Below are 11,430 nucleotides of genomic sequence, written 5' to 3' on the forward strand. Positions count from 1 at the left end.
GCCAACTCAAACGGATTGACTGCATCTCCCCCCGGGGCCCTCACGGTGGAGAAGACGGAGCGGGGCATGTCCTCCTCGGGATATGCCAATGCTTATCGCCGGCCTTGTGCTGGCGGCGCCTCCCGTCAAGCCATGCCGTTGGGCCATGGCAATCATGATTTTGCAACGAACCTATCACATACATCTGGAGCTGTTGCGTTCCTGATGTGTAACTAGATACGCCAGAGCCTTTGCCCAGCAGGATACACGCAAGTGTTCGTCACATGACTACGATCCAACGCTTATTACATTGGATATTACGTAGGACAATGTCTCTGAACGAATGAATCAACATTTATCCTCGTAAAATCATTGAATGGAAAGACGAGCCAGAACATATTGCAAAGGCCGCTGCGGGATAGATTCCGTTGAAGCGGAACTGCAGTCTAGGGACTATAGGTAGCTCCACCTCTAGGAGCATCGAGCAAGGGCGCCGGTTCGCAAGGTAGAACTCGACTTCAACGCTACCATGACTTAGATCTATAAATTCTGCGGCGATCTCTGCACATCATGACTGCATGCGTGGTGGGCGTCCGAGACAGCGGGACAGCCTTAGACAGGCTTGACAGGGGAAAAAGCAATACGCCGGTGCTCGGAACTTCACGGTTGGCCGGCCATGGTAACCAATACTCCCGCCTCGGCGGCCGGGGGCTTCAAAGTTGGATCGTTTTCTTTATCTGTGGCTACGTATAGTTATGTGGGCTAAATGTTGAGTATATTCGCGTTTCATCTACTTCATGGTGCCATGGTGATTCACCGCAATCATGATCTGGGTGTCCCCAATGGCAGGAGGCCCATCCGCTTCAGGTCTGCGTTCACCTCGTCGGTATGCTCGAGAAAGTGTGGTCTCATAGAGTTGAAGAGCGCCGGGGATGGAGCTTCGATCTTTCAGTTAGCCAACAATTTCCGCGCATGCTGTTGGGGTTCAGGCCAAGCTTACGATGCAGCACTCCACTTCGCTCGAGCGCGTACTTTGTCAGTCCAATATGTGTTGGTATATGGAACATGAAAGCTAGTGTGGCAGTTAGCACAGGTTAGCACGGGCCTATGGACCAGGTAGAGAATGAGCTATTGCCTACCAAGAACGCCCTCGCCGACCCTTTCTGGCTTCAGCTCGGCTGTCGTCGCCTTCTTGTACGTCTCGTAGGTTTCTAGTCACAATTAGAGCCGCGCGTCAATGGGGCCTCGAGATAAGGACAGGCCCTACCACCATGAGCAGTGTAGCTGGATTGCACACTGAGGCCTCCAGCGCGAAGGTCGCGGCTGCTGCCACCGTACGGCCCGTAGATGATACCCATGACCTCAGCAGCCATGTTGCGATGGTAATACTGCAAGTGTTACTATTGACTGTTCACCGCATGGACTTAGAGTCTTGTATAGAGGACAACTCACAGGAGGCCGGAAGCTGTTGGTCGTGGCATTCCATTTCGGAGTAAACGCCATGACCTCGGTGATTGCTACGCCGGGGATTTTCGATTTTGCCGTCAGAACTGTGTACACGGACGGGTCACTTTGGTCCCTATCGACCACAGCGGTATTGATGAACTTCGCCAAAGCATATTTGTATGGAATACAACTATTAACTATTAGTCCATGCCTTGAGATTGATGACAGTGAATTGCACGTACTTCCCGTGCCACGCCACGACGTCAAACGGTGTGTGTTGCTGTTTGTACGACCACAACTTTCCTGCTAATTTGACAACAACTAGAGACTGTTAACCCCACGTAGACGTTATCGGCTGTTTGTTGAATAGCTACCTTCCCATTCAGAAATATCCTCGTCGAAAGAGGCAATCGGGAACTCAAAATTTCTCGGAAGCGCCATGCCGTTAGCACCCAAGGGTCCCATGTCTGGTAGTTCGTAATGGCTGCCAAATATTTCCTGAATATCTAAGAAGGATCAGAAGCTTGCGTCAAAGTACAACCAGCACAAGGGTCTGCACATACATCCTCTCGAAGGACCATCTGGCAGGGAGACTTTGAATCTGATACCGGCTTGTATCACGACGAGCTCGCCCGGTCGGACCATTAACCTACTATTGTCAATATATGTAATCTTGGGCTACCCACTGCACATCGCTTACATGCCGAGTTCTGTTTGTATATCGAGTCTTCCCTGCTGAGGTATGATGAGCAGGTCGCCGTCGTGACTGCAAAATGCTCGGTTCGTCATGGAAACGTTAGCTGCATAAATGTGAATAGCAAGGCCCTCCTTCATAGTCGCATCCCCATTGCCCGCTATTGTCTTGATGCCTTCGATGAAATCAACTCGTTCGCTCTGGGACGGCAACTTGAAAGGTAACCAGCAGAGGGCGTGGGGTGGGAACTCGACGTTATCATTGTTGGTAGAGAAGTTTGCCTCAAGCTTCGCATATCGTGTAAGCATATATTCAACTAGTATAATCTGGCTATACTCTAACTCACATCTAGGTTACCAGAGAGCTTGGCGGCTGCACCTTGGACAACTCCAGGAAGAATTCTGTAAAACCATACATGTTGCATTGAGTTCCGGGACGCAATGAAACCAGTGCTCGTAAGCTGTTCAGGGTATAGCCCATACTTGCATACTTGAGGCGTGTTTTGTGATTCGGGAATAACGCCAGGACTATATAGGTAAGTTGTTAAGAGAGTTGTGCAGCTTTACTGCAAGGTTTCCAACATACACAGCTTCTGAGTTGAAGAAATTCCCAAAGCCTACTTGATATCTGTATGGATCTTCTGGGGTGGAGCTAGTCATGAAGACTGACTGACAAGACAGTCCAAACGCTGCGGCTCGCCCTCGGTGTCGAACTGCTCCCATGTCGGTTTTGATCTTGCGCTCAACTGCCAGAAGCTTTATGGTGTAAGGAGATGGACGAATATAGGATTGATGGCACCTTTGATGTAACTGGTGCGTGCCTTGGCTCGTTTCTACGTCAGGACGAAGAGTAGTAGAATTCTAATCAGCAGGACATGCATTAGTGCAGAAGGCAGCTAGAAGAAGAAAGTTTCTTGGTTAGGTATAACAACCACACGCCAGATGGAACCAAGTGGGTCGAGCGCATATCGCAAGGATAGATCTGAACTCCTAGAATTCTGACCAGGCAAGGTTCAACTGGTACTTCTCGGGCCCAAGGAAGCCAAATCCTTCCGCTACGCGCGTTGCCGGCGGCAATATAAATGGGCAACCCGGCGCGCGGAATGCAGCCGTCATCCACTGCTGTCCTATAAAGAGCCTCGGATACTGTTAACCGTGGGTATAGATCCGAGCCTGGCTGCAGGGTCGAAAGCGTGCCCTGGATTGGCAAGCTTTTCACCAGGTACGACACATCTTCTCTCGTTCTGCTGTTTATGCATGCCAGCATCTTATCTATCGGTACGACAACCGGTACGTTTCATATGATACCATGCTTGCGCATCTGGTTGTCTCAAAGCCGGCTCAGCAATGATGATAACTTCGGCCCGAGGGTCGCGAGTCATGACGTGCCCTTGCGTAGGCTAACACGGTAATATGTGGTCGCTTTTGGGGGAGCATCTGTACAGGGAGCAAACTGTCGAGTAGGGCTGGCCAGGTATGACCGTATCGTACGATTTTCGAACAGTGTGCATGGTAACGAAGGACATGACGATGAGCTAACTTAGGCTGGGTATTCCACGGAAGCATATCAGCGTTATATTACCCTGGTTCTGGTTTGGGGGGCAGGTATATGTGTGGGATAAATTAACCAGCCCCGGATAGGTTGAAATCTGGTGTTCTACAACAGGCCGGCAAGAAAACGCGGGATCAAGATAACGCAGAGCACGACAAGTATGACGATTGTGGTAAACAGGGCGGCGGAAATCCAGGGACGTGTGAGCGGCCAGGCGCAGACAGGGCGGCTTGACGTCCAGGTCCTGTCATACGCTGCTAGTTGGCGGCGGAAAGATAGGGCACCGTATAGTCCGTATTGATCTTGCATCGCGCCAGAACGGAGCAAGGGTGGGAAGATCGTGCAGAAGTCCGTGCAGTGGTGAATCAGTCTTTTTTTGGCTTGCAACGTACCATACCGTAGACTGGGGATTGCGTCCAAGGACAATATTACCGACGATATTTCCCGCGAGCCCGCCAACCAGACCACAGAGAGGCCGCTCGAGCAGAGGAAACGTAACCAGATGCATACAGCTTGAAGGACCATACGACGCGTGCAGTTTCTGAGACTCTGGAGCAGAGGGCTTGCGATGAACTAACGCTGCCATGTTTGGCAAGCACCTGCGTCTCCGTGGGACCCGGGTGATTTTAGATTGGACAAGGCCAGGCCGGGGCGCACACCGGGTGTCCAGGCACCCCTGCAGGCCCTGCTCTTGCACCGAACATTGGATCGCACTGGACGGCGGGGGGATTTCCCAGATGCGGATTTGACACAGCCGCCCCCATTCACATCGCGTTTCTGGTGAAGAAGCTGGCGGTCTCATATACCATAGCAGCCAACACTTTGAGCGGGCCATCAGAGCGAATACGAGCGCGGCATATCCTTTCGGGCATGCTCTGCGAGGGTGACTTGTGTGCGGCAGGGCTCACTCAAGTTTACCTGGTTACAGACAGAGAGAGAGGTACTTGGGTTCAGTCTGCCCAAAACCATCCACTCGAATTGCCTGCCGGCGAGTGCCAGACTATCCTGGAGTAGGCTAGGCCCCTCATTGGGTGGAACCGTTGGCGGCTCCTGAAAGAGGTAAACCCCAGTGTTTTGCAGGCCTATTAGTGATTTGGCAGGGGCCCTAGGCGCATCCGCGAGCCCTGCAAAAAGCATATCTAAGGGCAGAAGACACCGGCACAAACGTGGTCAGAGTCTCGCTGCAAATCCCGCCGTCTGCTTCTGCCTCGCCTTGCCTCTGCTTTGCTTCTGCTGCGTAGCTGTTGGTCACGGTGTTCCGCTGCAGAAACCGCCTCAGAAACCGCCGCATGAGTTTCCCTTTCGGACTGTCTCACGTTTAGTGTAACGTCGGTCAGCCAATCTCTGAAAACAGTCGGGACGCTTCCGACCACAAATCCCACCTCGGGGGCCTCGGGGACGAAGAGTACGTTGTACACGGTTGCCAGGAGGCCACGGGACGCCAGATCATATCAGTACCATCCTCCTGGGAAAAGTGTCTTGGTTTGATCAACAAGAGACTCGCCCACGACTCTCGGGCTTGCCTTGTCTATCTCACGAGAACGTCGCATCCGAGCCGTCACACTTGGGTCGCCATCAGATATTCAGCTCAACGCAATCATTGGCCCCCTGAAGGGATTCGGAAAGATGGGAGACCAGACTTTGACATTTCCGCGTCTCGAGGCCGACAAACTGGAACCTCATCTGCCGCCACGGGAATGCTCCACGCCATTTGTTACCCTCACGTTTGCTACGTCTCTCGATTCGGCCCTCTCCCTGGCCCCGGGAACCAGGACAGCGCTTTCCGGTCCCCAATCAAAGGCAATGACACACTATCTACGCAGCCGGCACGATGCCATATGCATTGGAGTGGGGACGGCCGTGGCCGATGACCCCGGTCTGAACTGTCGTATACAAGGAGTCGGCGCTACACAACAGCCCCGGCCAGTTGTGATAGATCCCAACCTGCGTTGGCAATTCACGCGGCAGAGTAAGGTGCTGCAACTGGCCAAGTCTGGACGCGGCTTGGCCCCGTTCATCATAACCACAACCGGTACGGCCCTGTCGCCGGAGCAGCAAGACCTCCTGAAGGAGCACGGCGGGAAGTACATCGCCCTTGACCGTGACGCAGTGACCCAGAGGGTGCAGTGGAGAGACATTCTGTTGGCTCTCCAGAGCGAGGGGCTGCACAGCCTCATGGTCGAGGGCGGCGGCGAGGTCATCAACTCTCTGCTGGAGCCTGGCGCAAACCACCTCATCGACTCGGTAATCGTGACAATTGCGCCCACATGGTTAGGCAAGGGCGGGGTTGTGGTTTCACCCGCTCGTAGGGTTGATGCTCATGGCCACCCAATCCCTGCAGCCCGGCTTGCCGACACCAATTGGGTCCCGCTCGGCGAGGACGTTGTCCTGTGCGGCAGGCTTGCGGGCAGCAAAGAGACGTAGCGTAGCAAAGGCAAATGCAACTGACCAGATTTCTACATCAACCGACGGTACGTTTGATCTCTCCTTGACGACCCGACAGCCACCATTCATGTGATTTCAAACCGTTTTACTACTGCGTCATAGCCGGATGTTCTAATGTTGAATAGACATCGAGGGCCCTACCACTGCTATCTACACCGTTTCAAGCCCGCTCCTGAGCCTTGTCTGGGGCGCCGCCTGCGCCTCTGACGCACCTGTTGCAGAGGGCGCTCACAACCCTGTCCCTTGGCCCCCTCGTCTGGCGCATGCCGACACAGCCTAGAGATGACCTCTTACCCTGATCTCGAGCCACCGGAAAGGAAGGTAGCAGAGGGCCGTTACGAAGAAGGCCATCTCAAAGCCGATATCTCCAGTTGTTTCCGCTATCGGACCAGTGTACCAAACCTCTGCCATACCCGGGACAACCAAGCCCATCGCGCAGATCGATGCTGCAATGGCAGCGACACCTGACGGAAGCCTCCTCCCCACATTCCAGATCGCGTGGTCATACGTCGAGAAATCCATGCGCCGGAAGACGACGAGTTCTTCTATGAGAACCGCGTCGAAGCAACCGGCCCAGTACCCAATCAGAGCCAGAAAGTTCTCCAAAGACTCCTCCCACTCCTCGGCAGCCTTGATCGCGATGGGTATCATCACTACGATGACAACGAGGATGAAGAAATATCTTGGGACCTTTGTGAAGACGGGCAGGACCATCTGGAGGTTCAACGCCACCGAGTACATGGAGATTGCAATGTTGCCAAGAACGCTCAGAGCAAGCAGAACCAGGACGAACTTCCCAAAACCACCAGCAGATGTGAGCATCTCTGCAAGTATGCCTCCGGCGCCATAGGCATCATATGCATCAGACCAGCCTTCTACAACCGGTACAGCTCCGCCCATGGCCGCGCCGAGGACAAAGAGGGGCACTGACGGCGTTAGGAGTCCAAGGTAAATGTATGTAAAGATTTTGGCCCTTTCTTTCCGTTAGCTCTTGTAACCGAGAAGGTCATGCAATAGGTACTGACTTTGAGGCCTTAGGGTTGTGATATATGGAGTAATCGGAGACCGTGCCACCAAACGTGATGAAGTATCCCGCGATAAGACCGCCATAGGACACGACCTGCGGTGCAGTGGCCGCCTCGGTTTCTGCTTGTTGGAAAAGGAAACGTCCGCCACATCCCACGGTTATGAGAATCGCCAGCAAATTTGGTATCCAGCTCCAACGTTCCCACCAGTGGAGCGCCCGAAATCCCAGCAAGGATACGGCGAAACTAATGACGATAGTTATTACAATTCCGACGTTGACACTGACATGTCCGGGATTGATGGCGGCTATCGTTTGGCCCCCGACGATTGCAGCAACCAACGAGAAGCCAGTGACGGTCGCGGCATTCAGAATAAGCGGCAATGTGACAATATAGAGACCCCACGAGTATCTAGCCTGGATAAGCTGTCTCAGGCCTGTCTTATATCCTCCACAGCCCATGAACGCCGGCAGGGCACAGGTCAACATCGAGAAGAACAGGATGGTCAACGACGCATCCCTAAGACTCATTCCAAATACCAAGGTCGCGAGCATTCCAGTCGGTATCCTATAACGAACAAACTTAGTTTGACAACGACAAACACAGTAAGGGGACCTATCAGCTACTCACGGGAGCACGCATAGCAATGCTGTGAAAAAGACGCTGAAGAGGTTGTTGTAGGATGTTATTGTTCGCCTTTCAACTGGCACCGGTTTCACTCCATTTTCTTCCACGCCGGCGTCAAGAAGGCGTTGATACCACCTCGGCTTACCCCCTACATCAGGTTTATATATAACGCCTGGCTCCACGTTCAGGAGAGACGCTATTCCCGGATGATGCGACTCGGTTCGTGGGCCAGCTTCCAGGTCATCTACGGCTGGCTTCTTCTCAGCGAGATCGCCAGTGGTCATCTTGCCTGCTGCACCGCACTTCTGTGGCGGATGCGGTGCAGAACGGATAGTGGCTTCGCGGAAGGATACCCTGTTGTCGGATTCTCGCCCGTGGTTCGTCGAGGACAGTAGCAGCTTGCTCTCGATCTTTGTCGGCCTGTGGATGGTATTTGACGGAACGACTGTCAAGAACAGGCGATATTTCTCAACTTTTCGCGAGTGGGGGTACAGGATCGATCAAGAGAGACCCGGTGTCGACGCGACAGCATCAATTAGCCTGCTCCTCGTTGGAAATGATGGTAGAGCTTGTGGAGGTGTCGAGCCGTTGAGTCTGCTCAACTTTTCCCTTGGCTTTGGCCAGGGCCGATGTCAAAATGAGCTTGTTGACGGCAAACAGCTAGGCATGGGGCTCACGACGAAGCTTGTTGCAATCTCGGGTAAAGATTCGTGATGGTTCGTCGACGTTCCTAAGGCGATTCTTATTACGTTACTACCCTGCCTCTGTGCGACCCGAACTTGGGATTGTTTAGGGTTTCACAGCAGCGACCCGACAGATCAGATCGCTACTCAACCGTATCAGACGGTGCTACCCAGCTGACGGACAGACGCTTGGCTGGTAAGCAGGCTCGGACACTCCAAATCAGGACGGCAGAATGGCAGACGTAATTCTCCCCAAGCACAACGGTCGGCGGTTGAGAAGACTCATTCGATAAAGATTGACATGCACGTCGATGGAAGCAAGGGCCCACGTACTAGAGTCCAGCCGCGCCCGACCCTACTTAGGGTACTAGTTCGGCAGGAGCCAGGTGCGGGTCACATCTCCATCGTGACAAAATCCTCAAGAGCCTTCACGTTATTGGCCGGCATTCTAGTTGTCGGGGGAGAGAGACACAACTCATAGTCATGCATGCATCGACGGGCGAAACTCCAACACTCCAAGTAGTGTCGATATCCGCCTGTTACTGGCACGTTTACCACTCTGCCTACGGCCGGCATCCTCCCAAAGCTCAATCATCACACTTCGCAAAGCAAATACTCGCTGTATTTGGCTTGGAGGAAGACGCCAATCAAGGTCGCAGTGCCCGCCGGGCCCTGCTCCGTTGTGTCGCGAGACTTTCTTCAGCATGTGGGCGGAGGACGGCTCTAACTTCCCATCCTCTGCTCTCCGCTGCCTGAGTATAGCTATGATGATTGCTGACCAAACCTGATGATATGCCCGTTATTTCTGCTGTTGTCATTCTTGAGATCAATGGTAAGTCACGCACGCAGAACGCTAGCTGCGCAAATTCCCCCACGAACTTGAACGAGTTTTCACGCCAGTGCTTATCGGATTTAGCCTCGGCACTCAAAATTTATTCCGAAAGCTTCAAGTACGATACAGTTGATATCTTCTGCATAGATCGGTTCCGCCTGGATTTCTCGTCCGGGCGCTCCTTGGCTACGAGAGAAAACGGCTATGGTGTCTCCTGCTCGGTTTTGTTCCCGGCTGAAGCCGTCTAGCAATGTCGCAAGCATGTGCCATACCATACCCTGTAGAGTGCTCTATGGCCTGTCTTTAGACTTCACCAGTCACGTCATCCGTCAGTGACCACTCCCTAAAAGATAGACCTTCAAGTAGACCAATAGTACATTAATTAGAGAATCATAATCTTTGAGGGCTCTTGCAATCACTATCGCCCAAACTTCCTCTGACCAGCGTAACATCATTCCGCATGAACATAGGGAAAAGGTAAACAGACAGCAAAAGTGAGTTTCAGAGATTAAACCTTCGTTTATAGCCCCCGAATTTGCCGGGGCCTTGGATGCCTACGTAAGCATACATACCAAGCGACTCCTACATTCTCCTCGTGGCGTCTTGTCATTACTTCCAACTAGGCCCGCAGCAGTCGCTGCTTCCATTGCTTCTATCCGAATGGTGACGAGATATACAACAAGTCACTTTGCTCAGCGACTTACAAAGGACACAAGAATAGTCAACCATCACCAGAATCCTCCATGGCTTTGAGTAAACTTGTAGTTCCTCCAACCCCTCGCTCCCGACTTGATAAGGGATTCCATAGCGTGTGACATTGGCCACCAAATGAGGGTAGATATGGGCACTACTTGGATAACGTAGTTGATATTCACTGCCAATATCGCTCAGGGTGCGAAGAATTGGCCAAAGGATGGTTCCGACCAACCCGATTCCCAATAGACTGTGATTCCTAAGACGTAGCTCCGACGAAAGCAAGCCTCTGTGTCAATGTTCAATACTCCATATTCCCAGATAAAGTTGCATTCCTTCAACCTGGGCATCCTGTATGTTGCGAGGAGCTATTTCGGCTTGTAGGATGATCGGATACATTATTTCCAAAGTGATATTCCGCACATTTAACACGATTCTTCGTTTGCCGCGGTACTTGAGCAGCTCTAGGCGCCGACTAAGCATTACGAGACGCCCACAGTGGCCAGGCTCCGATGTAGTTCTTCGAATAGCTTAGGCCTGCTCATTTGGCCGAAACCGAGGCTTCAGTATCTCTTTTCCTCCATTGCATTGTAAGAGAGGGATATCAATGGACTTTGTCTAGAATTTTTTAGTCGTACATGCGAACTCGAGACCAAAAGCTTCAAGCCCCCAGCAGTCGAAAAACTACAAGTTCTGAAACTACTTGTGGTGGCTAGCATATCACTAGTGCCTGACATGTAATACACTGGCCGAGAGAGTGACTGATGTGAAGCCATCTAGAGAGCTACTCTGATCCCACACTAATAACCATTCAAAGGACTTTAATATCACTCTAGATTACTAACCGCAAACAAAGTGAGCACGGCGTTTGAAAATGATAAGGAACCAATTAAACATATTCATTCTCTAAGTCTGGTTGACTACAGGTTTCAACTATAATTCTAAGAACCATCCGATAACTAGGAGGGTACTCTCATGATATGTAAAGGCCTCGGTTATATTGCGAAATTCGTGTTATTCGGCCCCTGCAGTGTAGCAATATTGATCCCAAACTTGGATGGTATTTGCCGTCGACATACTTCGATATTTCATGGAAGTATCAACACTTTTCTAAGTAGCCACTAACAGTTGCAGCAGGGGACAGATCTTTCGTATATGCATGTATAATCGTCAGACAAGGTACCCACTTCATTTGCGCCAGCTATCTGCCATGTCAGCAACGACTAGCATGGATTCCTGCAGACAAAGATGTATAACAGCCAAATTATCCATGAAACTGGCAAGTAACACACCAATTGCGTTTAGTGTCCGATGCCAGCAGGAATAATTTCTAACGCAAAGGCATTAAGAGGCAGTAAATGGGCCCTCAATCTTGACTCCAGTCGATTGAGGATTTCCCGTAGTTAGAGAAAGCATGCATAACTATGAAATCACCTTGTCTTCTGTTGAGCCCTC

General features: G+C 51.9%; 3 protein-coding genes across 3 annotated transcripts; 1 reads left to right on the top strand and 2 right to left on the bottom strand.

The window, feature by feature from the left end:
* Window positions 1–801: 801 nt before the first annotated feature.
* Window positions 802–2,841, bottom strand: JN550_002195 (uncharacterized protein; the record flags this gene model as incomplete). The annotated part of the gene is made up of 11 exons (XM_049313464.1): window positions 802–917; window positions 980–1,051; window positions 1,119–1,190; window positions 1,247–1,367; window positions 1,432–1,615; window positions 1,668–1,746; window positions 1,800–1,931; window positions 1,989–2,074; window positions 2,126–2,406; window positions 2,466–2,646; window positions 2,705–2,841. 11 exons carry the CDS (start codon window positions 2,839–2,841, stop codon window positions 802–804), a joined length of 1,461 nt encoding a protein of 486 aa, XP_049175486.1.
* A 2,455-nt stretch (window positions 2,842–5,296) lies between these two features.
* JN550_002196 (uncharacterized protein) lies at window positions 5,297–6,094 on the top strand (the record flags this gene model as incomplete). The annotated part of the gene is made up of 1 exon (XM_049313465.1): window positions 5,297–6,094. The coding sequence occupies one exon, from the start codon at window positions 5,297–5,299 to the stop codon at window positions 6,092–6,094; it is 798 nt and encodes a 265-aa protein (XP_049175487.1).
* A 297-nt stretch (window positions 6,095–6,391) lies between these two features.
* On the bottom strand, window positions 6,392–8,051 carry JN550_002197 (uncharacterized protein; the record flags this gene model as incomplete). Its single annotated transcript, XM_049313466.1, has 3 exons — window positions 6,392–7,088; window positions 7,141–7,707; window positions 7,771–8,051. 3 exons carry the CDS (start codon window positions 8,049–8,051, stop codon window positions 6,392–6,394), a joined length of 1,545 nt encoding a protein of 514 aa, XP_049175488.1.
* Between the last annotated feature and the right edge of the window lie 3,379 nt (window positions 8,052–11,430).

The sequence above is a fragment of the Neoarthrinium moseri genome (assembly GCF_022829205.1).
Source record: "Neoarthrinium moseri strain CBS 164.80 chromosome Unknown scaffold5_Wmoseri_CBS_16480, whole genome shotgun sequence".
NCBI lineage: Eukaryota > Fungi > Ascomycota > Sordariomycetes > Amphisphaeriales > Apiosporaceae > Neoarthrinium > Neoarthrinium moseri.